At 37.7% G+C, this 17,937-nt stretch overlaps 1 protein-coding gene across 5 annotated transcripts in view; it reads left to right on the top strand.

The window, feature by feature from the left end:
* SPICE1 (spindle and centriole associated protein 1) overlaps positions 1-17,707 on the top strand; it is a 65,029-nt gene extending 47,322 nt beyond the window's left edge. For all 5 annotated transcript variants that reach the window (XM_081235773.1, XM_081235777.1, XM_081235774.1 and 2 more), the window contains exons 12-18: positions 1,101-1,242; positions 2,167-2,391; positions 8,887-9,374; positions 11,716-11,899; positions 14,293-14,395; positions 15,149-15,236; positions 16,491-17,707. In XM_081235773.1, the coding sequence (XP_081091899.1) occupies positions 1,101-1,242; positions 2,167-2,391; positions 8,887-9,374; positions 11,716-11,899; positions 14,293-14,395; positions 15,149-15,236; positions 16,491-16,544 (1,284 nt within the window). In that variant the 3' untranslated portion in view covers positions 16,545-17,707. The remainder of the gene's footprint in view (positions 1-1,100; positions 1,243-2,166; positions 2,392-8,886; positions 9,375-11,715; positions 11,900-14,292; positions 14,396-15,148; positions 15,237-16,490) is intronic.
* The last annotated feature ends 230 nt before the right edge of the window (positions 17,708-17,937 follow it).

The following is a 17,937-nucleotide window of genomic DNA, read 5'->3' as shown; positions in this document are numbered from 1 at the left end:
TGGATTCTTAACCACTGCGCCACCAGGGAAGCCCCTTAATATATTTTGAAGTCAACCAGTAGGATGTGCCAATGGATAGGATATGGGGTGAAGGGGAAGATGTGAGGGAAGAGTCAGAGTTTTGGCCTGAGCAGTTAGAAGGATGGAGTTGTTATTGATGAGGTGGGGATGTTCAGGACGAGTTTGGTTTTGTGTATTTTAAGTTTGAAAAGCCTATGTGAGTTCCTGGTGGAGATGCTGAGTAGGCCACTAGATATATGAGTGTGGAATTTGGGGAAAATTTGGGCGGATATAAAAATGTTTAGTATACTTCATTCAGCAGTCCTACTAATAATATTTCTGACTTCTGACCACATCTGATTTTTATCTAATGTCTGTTCATCTTGGAGATATCTATGTCTGTTTGTGTATATACCATTGGCCCTTGAACAACACTAGTTTGAACTGTGCTGGTTCAATTATACGTGAATTTTTTTCAATAAATATGTACTACAGTACTACGCAGTCTGTGGTTGGTTGAATCCACAGATGCAGAACCTCGAATATGGAGGGCCAACTGTAAAGTCATACATGAATTTTCACTGTGCAGAGGGTTGATGCCCCTAATTCCTGTGTTCAGGTGTCAACTGTAATATATATACATATATATATACCTATGTGGTATATATATACATATATATATGTATATATATATAGTCTTTTAACACTATTTTATATATATTACCATAAATTTTTATAATGCTCATGTTTATCAGTTTAAATGCCTATATAATATTCTGTTGAGTTTCCTCCACTTGATGTATCTCTCAGGGTAGCTCAAGAGTCAGTAGTGTATCATCTATATAAAGAGATTTTGTAAATTGAAAGCCCTATGAAAAGGTTAATTCTTATTGTTGTAGCAGTGTATTTATTAATGAATAATATTCCATGATTTATTAGACCATTCTTCTATCATGGAATTTAAAAATATTTATAATTATATGTTTTAATGAATGCATTGTTTTAGTATTTGAAAGTCTGAAATGATATAGTTATATATACCTAGGTGATGATTTGTTGTCTGATATGCCAGTGATATTATTTTGTTCGTTTTTCTCTAGGCAAGACTTCAGCGGTACATGATCACAACAGATGAGCAGCTTATATCACTCACACATGCCATTAAGAACTGTCCTGTGATAAATGACAAAGAAAGTCAGACATTAGAAAGGGGAGCCACAAGTAGAAATATGGACAGTCCAGGTGAGTGGAATACTTTTATTATCCCAGATTGGGATTAAAATACTTAGAGAGAAAACAAAACTGTAAACTTGTATGTAATTATTGGCTGTTTATGCATAAACAGCATTAACACTATTGCATTTGCCACTGCTACTTCCAGCTAATATTTATTGGATACTTGCTCTATGCCAAGTACTTTTACAGTGTTTTACATGTATTATCTTGTTTAATCCTCATAATATAGCTTTCATTTAATTTTCAAGAGTTCTTCACTCAGTCTTATGAGGTAGGTGTCATTGTTACCCCCATTTTTTAGATGAGAAAACCAAGGCTTAGAGAAAGTGTTGGTAACTTAGCAAAGTCACACAAATAGTAAGTAGAAGAACTAGCTTCCTAGACATGTGGGAATTTAATACCAGCACCTTTCATTATGGTGCCCCAGGTTCAGAAGGGGTCGGGATGGTCATGGAAAGAAAAAAAAATACTGACTTTCAGAAATTCATGACTTTAGTTCATTTGTGGTGATGCTTTGAAAACCTTTTTTTCACCTCATGCCATAGGCTGAATAAGACATTTAAGATTTTTTACTTCTAAGTAATATTTTGATGAGTGTCTCTGTGTGGAAAGAGTTTTATGTATTTAGGCACGTTTTCTTAGAAGGGATTCTAAGAAGTGGCTGACTCTAAAATTTAAATTGCATGAGATAAACTCAGTGGTGAGGGTGGGTCTTCAAAGGCAGTGCTTTTCTCAAAAACAGCCACTTCTTCCCAGTGCTGGCCCCCCAGGAGCTTTGCCTGTGAGTGACTGCTAAATGAGCATATGGACTAGAAAGTGAAGGCTCCGGAGGCCCTGTGATTTTGCCCTCTGTGGAAATGCATCTAAGCATTAACACCTGAAATGCGCTCATAATTCCTTTGAGTACTCATAGCCTCTCATCTTCTTCAGAGGGTCCAGCTGTAAATGCTAATGTCTCCGTGCCATTGATGTTCAGAGGGGAAGATGTGGTTGAATTCCCACAGGAAGATTTGCCTGTTAAACTGTCTCAGGTGCCAAACCCTCCAGAAAGCGGGAATCTGGCCAGCAATTTTCCAGGGCATATATTTGAGCCAGCGGTATTGTTAACACCACCCAGGCAGAAGAGCAACTCAGAATTCTGTCCTTTGCAGGATGGTAAGCAGGCTTCTTCTAAAGCTATAAGGCAGCTGTTTTTTTATGCTTCATATATGTAAAATATTGTGTTCATTTTTCCCTGATAAACAGAATTTTAAAAGATACTGATTACCATACCTAATCTTTAAGCTGAAGGAGGGTCTTTCAGGGTGGTTTATATCATGTGTATTATACCTATGGTGAAATGTGACAGTGAATTTCATTATGTATCTGTTCCATCAGACATTGTAAATATTAATTGAACTCAGATCAAAGGACCAAAGTTCTCAGCAATAAAATGCAGAGTAAGGGGAATCCCATTTGTGTCTATGGTCCAGGGGCACAGGAAGGGGTAAGAAACAAGGGGAGATTGTACTCCGGAGAGTAAGGAAAGTTTAACCAAGGAAAGACAGGAACTGTGACTTGGAAGATTTTGTAAGTCAGATCTGATTATTAACCTCATTTTTAGCAAAAGTTTTTAGCTCAGTCAGCTTGGAGAATTTTATAATGAAAGCCTATGTATAATTAAAAGTAGCTTTAGAATTACTTTTGCAGCATATATAAAGAGAACTTTGAATAATATTTTTAAAATTTATTATTAATCCTTAGCTCATAGATTCTTAAAACTTGGAGCTCATGGATGGTCTTCAGATGTTCCATGGACTCCTTCACTGTTTGGAAAATTATGTTTATTTGTCCACATGTACGTTTTTCTGGAGCTATAGCTTTCATTTCATTTTCAGAAGAGTTCTTCAATCAAAAAAACTAGATGTTCCTCCAAAGTTTTTAGAAAAATGTTATTCAGCCCTGATTTGCCTAAATTTTTCTTTCTTTAAAAAGAGTGTTTATATATTTATGTAGAGGAACAGAAGAATAATTTTTATTGTCATTAGGACATACAGAATTTGTCAGATTTTCTGCACTTCGTTTCCCTTAGAGGATGTGAAAAGACCATAAGAAGTTAAAGAAAATGACAAATCCTTGCTGTTATAAAATTTGTTTTAGCATTTACAGTGCAAATGTAGAGTTTGTCAGATCTTTGTGGTGCAGGGGGACAGCGCTAGGCTGAGGGTCAAAAGTGCTGGAGTCCTTGGCCTGCTGGTCCAGTGACTAGCTGTGCGTCATGGGACTAAGATACCTCTGCTGGACTTTAGTTTTCCTGTCTCTCAAATGAGAGTCTTTTCCTTTATCTTTAATGTCCTTTCAGCTCTACAGTTCTGTGATTTGATATTTCCTCTTTAGAGGTCTAGTAAGTATTATTAACATTGGCTAGATTTACAAAATATAATTTCAATTCTGATTTCTGTTCAAGTTAGCTTTTCGTTCCTTAAAGTAATTTTTCAAATGTTTGCATGTTATTAATGGGCTTGCCTAATGCTCTCGTATGAGATATTGTAAATTATTTTTCATTGGTGATAACAAGGTAGCTTGAAATCCTTTTAAAGAAATAATTATAATAAATATTTTTACTCTGCAAATATATTAACTGTTCGTTAAAGCAAATTATTCAGGGATTGCTCTAGACAACATTTTGTTAGCACCTTCAGCAGATTCTGCATTGAAAATAACACTGCACATTTCTTTTACAGTGTGCAGATATAACTACCTTGGAATATGTATTCTGAATTGGTGAAGTTTTATTAACATACTTTTCAACATTTTCTTTGGAATGCTCACATGTAAAGAGTTGTTCAGTTAAACTGAACATGCAGACAGAGATGAGAGGTACATAGGGTGCATCATCAGTGTTCAGTTATGCTCCAGAACAACTGTTCAGTAGAACTTTCTGTGATGATAAAAAATGTTCTGTATCTCCCCCATTTAATATGGTAGCCACTATTAGCCTTATGGGACTGCTGAGAACCTGAAATGTGGCTACTGTGACTGATGGAACTGAATTTTAAATTTTATTTAATTTTAATTAAAGTTTGAATATGAATAGTCACATATAACCAGAGGCTGCCATATTGGACAGTGTTGTTCTAGAATTTCCCATCATAAATACTTTCCTTTAGCTACTAATCAATTTCTACTTTGTTTTATAACCATGCTTCTTGAAAGAGTGGTATACATATGCTGTTTTCACTTTCTTATCTTCCATTCACTTTTTAAAGTATTAATTTAATTCATATTTGCAGGTGGTTAAAAAAAGCACATACAAGGGATTCCTCCTCCTCCTCCACCTCTAGGCTACCTCAAGAGGCAGTTATTTTTATCCCAGTTTGATTTCTATTTATCTGATGGTGGTCTTAATAATTAACATAAAATATTTTTACATCTCTTCTCTTGAAATATCAACTTTACACAATCATTATAGGCTCTCCCTTATTAAATAAGAGGGTTTAATTCATCTTAACACCTGCCTCTCTTCTCTATCTAATTTGGATAATTATATTTTTATTTTTAATTCTTCTGTTGCAGAACTTTATGACTTTAAATACTTTCTATTTCTTTTTCATTAACTTCAGGCAGTACCTATTAGCTTTCAGCTATGAGAGGAGAACACTAACTCCTCTCCCTTCCTTCTTCCTCTCCTTTGTTTCCACCTCCCAGCTTCAGTCACCTTTACCTTTCCTTTGGTAGTATCAAGTTTGATAACATTTACAATGTTCCATTACCATTATGTCTTCTCTGTCTCATCTATAGATGGATACTGACATTGAAAACAAATAACAATTACATTTTCTTTTTGGGTCCATTGTTACTGTCAGTCCTTGTGCCACACAAAAGGAAAAAGTTCATAGTATGAAGATCAAGGTGAATTCTTATTTCACTTCATCATTTGCTCAGAATGTTTTACTTGGCTCTGTGTTTATACTGTGATTTTCTTGTTCTGTTTTTATTTTGCCTGAGGATTCAAATTGCTTTCACCATCTTGTTGACAAAAGTATAATGTGCTTTCACCCATTTCATTTGCACATCCTTTCGTCATTCCACCTTCACACCGGAGATACCTTCCCAGAGCCCACCAACCTCTGTTCCAGTCTCAATGGATTGCTTTCTGGGCCTGTTGCACAGCTCTTATCCTGGGACTTGCTGTTATCACACTTTAAAAAAATATTTTTATTTATTTATTTTATTTTTGGCTGCATTAGGTCTTAGTTGTGGCACACAGGATCTTCGTTGCGGCACATGGGATCTTTCGTTGTGGCGTGTGGACTTTTCTCGAGTTGTGGTTCGCAGGCTCCAGAGCACGTGGGCTCTGTAGTTGTGGCACATGGGTTCTCTAGTTGTGGCTCGCGTGCTCAGTAGTTGCGGCACGTGGACTTAGTTGCCCCGCAGCATGTGGGATCTTAGTTCCCCCACCAGGGATTGAACCTGCGTCCCCTGCATTGGAAGGCGGATTGCTAACCACTGGACCACCAGGGAAGTCCCTGTTATCACACTTTTGGTTTGGATCCACTGCATTCTAGATTCCATTTCTTCCTCTTTTTTGGTTTTTTCCCTCAATTTTCTGAAAGAAGTCATCAGAAGGGGTATATAGAAGGTAAACTTCGAGTTTTTGAAAATCTGAAAATATTTTCATTTTTCTCTTATACTTGATTGATGATTTGGCTAGAAATAGAATTCTAGGTCCTTAGACCCTTTTCCTGAGAAATTAAAGGCATTGTTCCATTGATTTTTAGTATCCAGTGTTGCAGTCGAGATGTCTGATTTCATATTGAAATTTTATTTCTTTGTATTTTTGACCTACTCTTTCTCTGTGGAAGCTTTTAGGATCCCTTTATTTTTATTCTGAAATTGCACAGGGTGTATCTAAATGTGGGTTTTTTCCTCATTATACTGTGAGGCACCCGTGGGACCTTTCCGTCAGAAGACGTGACTTTCTGCAGTTTGGGGAAATTATATGTTGACCTTCTGGATTATTTTCTCATGTATTTGGTCTTATATCTTCCTTCTTTTTTTTTTTGCGGTACGCGTGCCTCTCACTATTGTGGCCTCTCCCGTTGCGGAGCACAGGCTCCGGACGTGCAGGCTCAGCGGCCATGGCTCACGGGCCCAGCCGCTCCGCGGCATATGGGATCTTCCCGGACCGGGGCACAAACCCGCGTCCCCTTCATTGGCAGGTGGACTCTCAACCACTGCGCCACCAGGGAAGCCCCCTTCTTATATTTTGGAAGTATTTTTCACTTTATATTCAAGCCTGACTTTTACATTTTTGTATTTCACCAACCATATTTTTAATTTCCAAGCAAGGACCCTTTCTTATTTTCTGATTGTCCTTTCTTCCATTGCTGCTCATTATGAATGCAATATCTTCCAGAAACTCTCTTGCGAGGAAACCAGTTAAAATTTTGTTACATTTTCCTCTGTACCTGAATTTTCTTTCTTCTCTTCTTAGTCTGTTCTATTTATCTATCCTGGCTTTTCTTCTTTGTGCTGCTGGCTTTCCTCAATGTCTGGTCATCCTTTATTGTCCATTCATATTTAAGAATAAATGACTAGGTTGGATAGCATAGGTAGCTGGCAAAAGTCTTCTCCTCTATGATGTAGGTAAGGCTAGGTCTGTTTTCCCAATATGTTTTGCCCTAAGTAGTTGCTTTGCGCATATGGGCATGAGGTGTTAACTGCAGGCTTCCTGTAGCATATGGAAGCAGGATCCAGCTGTTCAATTGGGTCTACCACATTTGCTCTTCCCAACCCTGTTTTTTTTTGTTGTTGTTGTTTTCAAGGATGGGTGTCGGAAGTGGGGAGCAACAGGTTGACTGACATAACTGTATAAAAGACAGGCTTTCAAGTAATTCCCCAGTTTAGCCCTACTTTTCTCTTTCTCTGTACCTGTCAGCTTTGAGCCTGCAGCCTTTTCAGTACTGCCCAAAAGAAACTGGTTTACCTGTAGCTTCCTTTTAATTAATAGACATATTCTGGACTGTAGCTTCTGCACAATTTCATTCTTTCACACACTTCCCATCCACTCTCAGTCTTCCAGAAATGTGTTGAAATATCTAGTTTGCTACTGCTTCTCCCCAGACCATTATCTTTACTGGTGTGAGTTTATTTGTGTTTATATTTCCTTACTGTCAGTTAAAGAAGGCGAGATAAATGTATGCTCAGTCTGTAGTCTTGAAATAGAAGCATCTATTCCCCCAATTCACTCCCATATTGGTCATTCTGCCTAAATCACTCTAGCTAAGGGCTCCTGTGGCCAATGTGTTGTTAACTCCACTGTACACTTTCTGTCCTTATGTTTCTAGGTCTTACAGTAATATTACACACAATTAACCACTGCCTCTTTGTTTCCTTGAAACCACATTCTTGTAATATTTCTTTATCCTTCTGGCTGCTCCATTTCAGTCTGCTTTGCTAGCTTCTCCTCCTTTATCTGACTCTAAATGTTGAGTTCTTCGTGTCTTGTTACTGGTTTCTTCTCTCACTCTATTCTTTCTCTCTAAATAATCTCACCCGTTCTTGTGGCTTCCGTAAGATGTTACGGAAAAACCCGAATGAACTTTTTGGCCAACCCAGTATATGCCAGTGATCTCCAGTTTCGGATCTTAGCCTAGATAGTCTCTTGAGTTTCTGACCCATGTTTCATCTGCTTGGATGGATATATAGGCACCTTAAACTTAGCATGTTCAAAACAATTCTTAATAATCCTCCTCCCACCAAATCTGTTCTCCTTGTCTTCTCCATCTCAGTAAATGGCATCACCATCCATTCGCTTGTGCATGCCATCTTGCTCTGTGCGTTTCCCTCACTCCCTACTTTCAGTTCATCACTCTCAGTTCTATTGCCAAAGTATTTCTCAAATGTATCTACTTCTCTCCATCTTTATAGCAAACATACCTTAGTCAAAGCTACCATCATCTTTCTTCTTGACTACTACAGTTGCTTATTGGTCTCCCTACTTCTATTCCTGGACCTTCCAATTATCGACAGCATTTAAGAAATGCAAATTATGTAAATTGAGTCATTCCCGAACCTCCAGGTTTCATTGCTCTTGGATTAAATTATAAAATTTCTAACATGGCTTTAAAAAGCTCTGCAAAAAATGGCCCTGCATGCCTCTCTGGTCTCATATACTCCCAGTTCTGCCTTGTTGCTATGCTACAGCCAGACTGGCCTCCTTTCTTTGCTGTTTCCTATTTTGAGGCCTTCACATATGTTGTTCTCTCTGACTGTAATGTTCTTTGCTCTACTTTCTGTCACATATGTAATCATTTAAAAACTTTACTTCTTCAGAGATGCTTCCCCTGCCCGTCCTCAGTTTACGTTATGTATCTGTACTCCCCCCAGGATTCCCAGGTATGAGTTAATACATGTGTTAAAATGTGAACTTGGTAGATGGTTTTTCACAAGGATGCCAATAAAGCTGTAAGGAATATAAAAGACTCTGTACTTGATTGTTAGCGCTGGTATTGCTGGTACGTTCTCTGCTAAAATAAATGAGGCATTCAGAAACCAAATCCTTCTATTGAAATATTTCTCTAACTACTAAGGAGGGCTAATGAGATGATTATAGTGCCAACTGTGGTTAAGTGGTACATGTTTCTTATGCTTTAATTTTATCTACAGTATTGAGGAGGACTGTTCAAACTCGTCCTGCCCCACGAATTCCTCCAACCGTGGAAATAATTGAGAAGGAACAAAATTGGGAAAAGAAGACCATACCTACTGGCACAGACATTCAGAATTCAAGTGAAGAGAGTCATCTCTTTACTCAGAGGTGGAGGGCCTCTCACATGGGAGAAGATTTGCAGAACAAAACCCAGGCTCCTTTTGTTAACCCCTCACAGCCCCTCTGCAATTCCCGTTCAAGCACTCAGCAATCAAGAAACCCTGCACTCTCAGAAGTACCCCCAGTATTGGGAGATGGGCAACAGCTTAGAACAGATGAGACATTAATACAAAGAAAGGACATCATGGCACGAATTGCTGAGTTGACACTGCAGAATTCAGCTATCAAGGCACATCTGAATAATATTGGGCCAGGGGGAGAGCAAGGGGATGGACTTCGGGAGTTTAACAAACAGGAGACGAGTCATGCCAGCGACATGACCTCTGTGAGTACCAGTGAAGGATTGCCTACAGACATATTGGTATTTCAGTATATTGCTGGAGCATCCAGAAATGACCCTGGATATCTTTGAAGCTGGTACTAGATGGCTTATGCTGTGTCAAGTCCTCATCACAAAATAAGTAGAGGTTATTTATCAGTTTATGTCACACATGCATTAAAAGAGTACAACATAAAATTTAAAACGAGGAAATGAATGAGGAAAATAGGACAAAAGTAAAACAGGTAGGAAAGCTAAAACTAAGCTAGGAATGAAGTTTCAAATATAATATATAGGGGCTTCCCTGGTGGTGCAGTGGTTGAGAATCCGCTTGCTGATGCAGGGGACACGAGTTCGTGCCCCGGTCCAGGAGGATCCCACATGCTGCAGAGCGGCTGGGCCTGTGAGCCATGGCCGCTGAGCCTGCGCGTCCGGAGCCTGTGCTCCGCAACGGGAGAGGCCACAACAGTGAGAGGCCCGCGTACAGCAAAAAATAAATAAATAAATAAATAAAAATAAATATAATATATAGAATAAATATGTCTTGAAAGTTTACCACATAACTATGTTTTAATTGAAATCATTTTTACTCTTAAAGGGCTCATAAAAGAATTATGTGTAGTTGGCCCTCAGCTCGTGAGTAGTTAATTTTTTAGGACACAGAATGCATTTTCCCTTAGAAATGATGTTTTAAAGAATATTAAAGTCAGACTTTAATGTACATACTAATGATCTGGGAATCTTGCTAAAATGCAGACTCTGATTGAGTAGGTCTGAGGTAGAACCTGTGCGTTTCTAATAAGTTCCCAGGTGATGTTGGTCCAAGGATTACACTTTAAGGAGCAAAAGTCTGCATGTTGTAGTGCTGGAATTTTGTAAGTTACGTAACTGAGGGCTGACCTGGCAACGTGAACCTTCATTTCCTTGTTTGCGGGGAGCAAAGGGATTCTAAGTTCCAGTTGTGGAGTGTTTATAACACACGCCCTCATGCAGATCCCAGTGACGGGAGAGTCTTTCTTTTACCCTGTCATGAGCCAATGTGGCGCCTCTCAGAGTTCTGATGGGAGGCGGGGCCGTGGGAAGGAGCTGGCCAGCTTCATGGATTAGGGGTTCCAGAGTGATGGCTTCCATAAGGGCTTTACCAACTGTGGATTGAGGGCTTCCATGAGGAAGGTTAGGAGAGGGTGGGGGTAAGGGCCACCTCTGTCAGCACTGGCTCATGGGCAATAAGGGCAATACGGGTATCGAGTGACAGAAATAGCAGTCAGAAGGGACTGGCAGAAGAAGCCGGGACGGAGATTAGGAGTGGGCAGCAGTGATTGTTACGGTTGTACGTAAGTACAAGCTGCCTCAGTTTTAGTCAACAGAGACATTTCTGTGTATGCAGAGCTTTGAAGATTATTTGAAACAGGCAACTCTTGGTTTAAAAAAGCCCACAGAATTAAAAATGGATCTTGCCCCCTTTTCCAATTAGTATAACAGTTAGGCTAGAGAGGACAATCTAGTACTATTGCCCTCACCACCCTTTTCATTATAATCAGAATTACAAAATGATTTTTAATTCATGCTGTTTTGCTTATCTCTTTTTTAACTAACGGGCATAAGCTACAAATTAGTGACTTCTAGTAGGAATTGTTTTTCCCCAAAGGGACATATTTACTAAATGAAATACTTAAGAGTGACATTCCTTTCAGGAATTTTCAAATCAAACTTACATTATATTCCTTTGGTGGCTCCTTTTTACTCTACCTCTCATATTCCTTTCCAGTCACTAGCCTTCTGGAATCAGGTATATTAGGCCAAAAGTGGCCTGGGTAGGGTGACACATGGTCAGAAGGAGTGATAAGATTCCTAGAAATCTTTGCCAAATAGCTCATAGTGCATGTATGGAGATTATAATTATAGAAGCATCTATTTCAACTATAGCAGGTCCTCTTTTGTATATTGTGATTCAAACTCCAGACCTGTCTTTAATAGGGATGTTAGGAGTCAATCACTCGGAGTAGTGTCTTTGCTCGTGTGATCTTTGTGCAGCTCAACAAACGCTAAGAGATGGAGGAAGGCTTTGCTTTGTCCCGCGGACACTGTCCATGGACAGAGCGGGACTAGAGGGCTTATGTGGCACTGATATTAGAAGGATTAGTATCCCTTTACTTTAGCCTTTATTTTTCAATTAAGAGATTTGTAAATTCTATTACTGTTTGCCCAGTATTCAAGCTCACATGTAGCAAAGGCTATGAATACTAATTTGCTGGCTGTTAGTGGAAGAGTTCGTTTTTACAAAAGGTCAAAATTGTTTGTATTATTTTTAATATGGAGTCTGTGTCCTTTTTTTTTTTTTTTTAAGACTTTTCCAGCAGTACAAGCTCTAACACCAAGTAGCATGGAGGAGCGGATTGCAGAATTGAATCGACAGAGTATGGAGGCTCGTGGAAAACTCTTGCAATTCATAGAGCAGCAGAAACTTGTTGGTTTGAATCCTTCCTCTCCACCAGTATCACCTATTCGGTCACCTCTCGGAGCATGGACTGGTTAGTCACAAATTCATGGTTTAAAAGCTTAGACACATGAAAATTTTCATTTTCTTGATTTTGCAAGAATATATTTAGCTAAAAGAAATCTCAGAGCGCATATATTTCAGTGTCTTCAATTTTATATAGAAAGAAACAGACCTAAGGGACAGAAATGGGACTAGAAGGCTGGTCTCCTCTCTAGCTTCTAGAAAGCTATCCCATGGTGCCTGCAGTTAATCTTTGGTGTCTGAATTCCTACATGTAAATGGGATCTATTTCTGTATATGATTCGTTCATGGCATATGCTGCAACTATTTATAAACATAAGCATCAAAATAATTTAGAATTTCATCAGCAGCAAATTACAAGTTATTATTCTGTTAAAACCATTAAAACATTTTCACTTGTAAGTTAAACTTCCTATTTAATTGTTACTCTTAGGAATGTGGAAAGCTACAGGGGATTCTAAACAATAGAAAGTAACTGAAAATTTAGTTGTCATAGTGATCACATTCAAAAAGGTACTGATAAAGGAAGTAGACCTCAAGTTGCTCTTTAGCCAAAAATTGAATTATTAAGACCCTCAAGGGGTAGAGCTGCATGAAGGTTCTAGAGAGACTAATTTGGGCCTGGTGTAAGAGAAGGTTCTAATTGTCAGGAATAGACAGCTCTGTATCAGTAAGTGGTGTGCCCCCTGAGGTTTTCAAGCATTGTTGTTTTAGAGAGATTCCTATGTCCTGTGGCTGGTTGAAGTAGGTTACCTATGAAGGATCTACCAATAAGACTTTTTCTCTCAGAAGTTATTTCCCTTTTGAATTACAGACCCAGAAAACAGAGTGATTTGAGGCACTTCCTGGTGGTCCAGTGGTTAAGACTCCACATTCCCAATGCCGGGGGCCCGGGTTCGATCTCTGGTCAGGAAACTAGATTCTGCACGCATGCTGCAACTAGAGATCGCGAGTGCCGCAACTAAGACCTGGTGCAGCCAAATAAATAAATAAATATTTTTAAAAAAGAAAACAGGAAAACAGAGTGATTTGGAAGTTACTGGAAAGTGATGGATAACGCATTTCCCTAAGGTCCTTCCTCTTTGTTTATCTAGGCTCCTTCACATTACAGCTTTATCTACCGTTCTTCATAGTCAGAAAGTCTAGAGGCAACTTCTGACTAGAATAAATAAGTGAAATCACTCAATATATGTGAATACCAACAATGTGCCACCCTGTTCTGGGCACTGGGGATACTGCATCGAACAGGACAAGCCCCTGCCCAGCTTGACTACTCCGGGATTCAAGTTGGGGAGCAGGCAATACAAATAAGCAAATAAATACATGAGACAATGTCAGTTAGTGCTAAGTGCAATGAAGAAAAAATAAAGCAGATCACTCGTAAGAATAATTTTGTGATAAAATGAGACATCTGTTTCAGTAGTTCTTTGAGGTTAATACTTCCATTTCTGTTGGCTTATTTAGTTTTCAGCATACCCTCAGAGTAGACAAAACTGATACAACTATTTGATAAATAAGTAAACTGAGGCACAAAGAGGCTGAGTGATTTGTCTGAAATTCTAAAGCAAACTGGTAGATTTGCAACCGTGTTCTTTCCATTCCAGTGCTTGTTTGTCTAAGGTATTCTTTTCTTAAGTAAAATTATTGGTTTCACAGGAACCTCTGTGGTCTATAATGATAAAGCTAAAAATAAATCATATGTCATGCAGAACCTCTTTTGTTTTCTAGGGTAACCAAGGAATATGTTATAAAATTGAATAGAGCTTCATTACCCCTTAAAGTCCAGAAATCACTGGTTTTAAGCAGTGATTCTTAGGAGCACTGCCTGAGCCTTTCATGAGTACATACTTAGTAAATATTTGTTGACTGATTATCTACTTCTGAAATATTGAAAATGTACATAATTATACTTGCCTTTGGCCATATGAGCTCTTCAGCCAACTTTCCCCTCCAAATTTAATGTCTTCAGTAACAGTAATAATGTAATAGATTTAGAAGATTTAAAGTTTTACTGCATGACTCCAGAAATTTTCTTTCTTTTTCTTTTTTTTTTTTTTTTTGGAAAGCTTTAGATAAGTTGCTCTCACCAAGATCCCTATTCTTTAGGGCTAGCTCTTAATTTCTGTTTTTCACTTGCAGATCTGACATGATACCACTTGTCTGAAGATTCTGGCTCTCTAGGAACTGGCATGCTCCTGAATTGACACTAAGAACTAAAGTTTCTTGTCCCACAGTTCGTTTTTTAAAAAATCCTTGAAGTGTATTTGTGGTCCATGATGATAAAAATATAGAAAGAACCCTCAAATTTATAATGTATGATTTGCAGTAAAACAGAAATCAAGTTAAATTTTAATTTTCATTTTATTGAAAGGTAATAAACTAATGTTTATTTTTATATTATAGAAGGAGGAAAGAGGACGATCGAGGTATCTATTCCAGTAGCAGAAGCCCCAGAAAGCTCAAAATGCACTATTGTTTCTCCTACCAGTGGGCTAAATTCAACAAGGTAGGGTTAAGATCAAGCACGTGGTTTGTGTTTTATTCTTTTTGTGAAAGAAGGTAGTGCATAATGTCTGACTTAGTTTCAGACAGATTCACTCATGTAGAGAAAATCAAGTAATTGGGGAGGAGAATTTTGGGGGAAAAAAGAAGAATAAAAGCACTGGATTGGCTATTGACGACAAAAATAGGATAATAGCACATATGTAGAGTGTTTTATGGGTTACAAAATTAGGAGGTAGTATATGACAGGGTAAATTGACCAATAGTATTTTTCTCCTTTACAGTAAGTGAAACCAAAGCTCATAGAGCTAATCGGGCAATTTGCCTCGATGGGTTATGTAGTTGGTAAATGGTGACACCAAGGATGTACCTGGCTCTCTGTGTCCACTCTACATGCTAGTACTGCACTGCTCCATGTCTCATTACTCTTCCACGACCTTGACCTTCTTCCCCATACCTGCACATCCATTCTTCCTCTTTTAATGTTAAAAACTTATCTGTATGGTCCTCTAATGGTCTCTGTACATTCCATTCAGTCTTTCTGTAAACCTAAACATACTCTAAAAAAGAGAATCTATTAATTAAAAAAACAAGACTTAGGTTGGTGAAAATATGTTGCAAATAATTTACCTCATTTGGACTTAAGTCAGCCATTCCTTTCAAGCTCTTCTCAGTATTGAGAATTGTGTCTTATATAATTTTTAAAGGTGAATAATAATAGATTACACTCTCACCCTCTTTTATTTCTCATAAATAGATCTCCAGGGGCTACTAGTAATTCTTGTTCTCCATTAAATGCCACCTCAGGAAGTGGGCACTTGACACCTCTTAATCCAAGTGCAAAGGTATGTGATAAAATGTAATTGTGAACGTGTCTAGAGGTTGGGAGGGCAAAGGTGGGAGGTGGCTGATTTAGTAGTTTCCAGCTTAATTATTATTCCTGTTATCTTAAAGATAACATAAAATTCTCAGAAGAAAAGAAATACTAATTCACCTTCATTAGAAAAAAACAAATAAGCATACACTTCTCTTGTTTTCTAGGGTAACTAAGGAATAAGGTAAAATTCAATAAGATTTCAACAAAGATCGGACATTATTGTTTCAGGCAGAGCATTCCAAATAGTGTGGCAAGACACGCAGGGATGCCTTGAATGGGTTGTGGGCTTACTGAGATACTGTTTTCCTCATTCTTTGCTGTGGCTGTGTAGGGCTTGGGATAACCAGAGCCCTGGGGCCAGTCACTTTCCTTGTCTCTCTGCCCCAGTGTGCTGTATCTGAGTGTGCCACAGAGAGGTTATGTGCCACACATAGAGAGGTTATGGCACAAAGGGTAAATAAATGTCTTACGTATTTTTTATGTGTTCTGATTTGCTATAGGGATGTACAGAAACTAAGCATCTTACAGTATATCCAAAATTTTTGCAAAAGGCGTTTTTCTGTGCTGGTAATACAGCAAAATATAGTTCCTTTGACTGATTAGTCATAGCAAATTGTGAGGGTATCTTTAAAATCTTAAACATTACATTTGCAAACGTGAGCTAACAACTGTTTGATGGGGTGGAGGGGGGAATCTTCCTTGCTATTCTTATTACTAGCTTCAGTAATTAGACCAAATAGTGAACGCCTCAATAAACATTGAGTATTTATAGTCCAAATTAATCGGTAGGCTCAGAATATTCCAGTTGCCCAGCACTGGAAGATTTGTCCTTTGTTGTTTCTTATATTCTTAGAAGCTTTAATGTAAACTATTTTATATAATTTGCCCTTAATTTCTGGAATTTAGTAACAGATTTAATTTACCAAGGTCAAATAACTTTTTTGTTATTTTAAAAAGTTGTACATTGATTTGTATAAAATACTAGATTGATTCTTTTTTAAAAAATTAGGCCTGCCAAATCAGTAAGGGGATCTGTTGACCAGGGAATATTTGGGAGTGTCTCTGATAGAGAATACATATTTCTAGTAGCAATAATTTTTAGTACCATTCAGTGGTGTAAGATAACTTTGGTTCTATGTACTTGGTATAAATAATTGTAAATCTTGAGTGGTTTCATGCTCCTGATTACTTTCTAAAGCCTTTCTGCATCTTTGTTCAACAGATTGAGAAACAGAATGAAGAAGGCTGGTTTGCTCTTGCTACCCACGTGTCCTAAGTGAGGTCGAGTTGTAGAGTTTGTTCTCAGTAATATATTCTTGAGCTTCCACTCCCCTTTCCCTGCTCCCACTTTTAAGTTTTTATGTTCTTCTTTCAGATACAACTTACAAAGATCTCGTGACTTAGTACTAATGGAACAAAGAAATAAAGCAATTATTTTAATTTTTAACCTTTTCAAATAGATTTCCAACAAACAAACAACCTATAACCTCTTGTGAATAAAATTTTGACTAGAGAGAAATAAAAGTTTTATATTCTAATAAATTCAAGGATTTTTTTGAGTAATATATTTTTTCTTTATCATCTTTATTCAGATTTTTTTTGGTCCAGTGTATCTCAAGTGTTGATCTATTTTATATTTATCTTATTTTTTTCTGAAGAACTAAGCTGCTTTTCCATATAACTTACAATAAAATGCCTCGGTGTGACTAAAGTCTGGCTTTCAGAAAAATTTACACCCCCTTTTGAGAGAAGTCACTGTAGTCCATCACTTTTTCCATCAAGTGAATATATAGTTTTAAAAAGTAAGTGTGGGAGTATTTGTTTGTATTTGCTTAAGCAGGTAAGGGTGGTTATATATATTATAAAATTCTTACATAGTCTTTACATGTGAAAATGTTATCAGTAATGGTAATGTATATCAAAAAAATAATGATTGAGCTTAAATATCTGAATGCAGTAACATTGATTTATTGGTTTATTTAATGTTTGAAACAGAATTGAGTACAAAACGTTGCTATCAATTTTCCCAGCCTTGAATCTACAATGCATTCAGGGTAGACTTTTCTTCAAGGCACCTGTTTGATCTCACATATTGGTTTCTGTTTTAAACTTGGTTTTTGAATGGTCTCTGCTCCTTGGCTTGATAGGAATTGTCAGCCTAAGTGAGGTGGGAGTGGCGAGGGGGAAGCACACTGAAACTCCTTGGGGAACTTTCTCAGATAACACCTTCCCTCCTCCTGCAGTTGTAAGTCACTGTTGTAGGAAGTGTGCTATGCAGCTTTCATTTGGGCCTCTTCATTGTTGTAGGGGCAAAATAATTATTATCTTTCGGTATCACTGATTTTATTTATGTGAAGTCATCTGTATGCATGTGCATTATTGCAGATTCTTCCATCTGTATTGCACTTTTTAAACCTTGGTATTTAATAAATACTATCCCTGTATGGCATATAAAACCATTTTAGTGTTATTCCTTCTCTTATTGAAATGTCAAGTTATCTGCTTGGTTTGTGAATGCATTCTTTTGACATGTATTTTCTTTAATATTCTCCAACTGGTTGGCTCTTTATTTTTTTCCTCTATATTCCTTTCAACCTCTAAGATGCCTTGGCGTGGCATTTTAAAAAGCTGCTCATGGTGATTTAATGTGCAGCCAGAGTTGAGAACCA

This window comes from Mesoplodon bidens, assembly GCF_964165515.1.
Source record: "Mesoplodon bidens genome assembly, chromosome: 5".
NCBI lineage: Eukaryota > Metazoa > Chordata > Mammalia > Artiodactyla > Ziphiidae > Mesoplodon > Mesoplodon bidens.
This window is presented reverse-complemented; position numbering and strand designations above follow the sequence as displayed.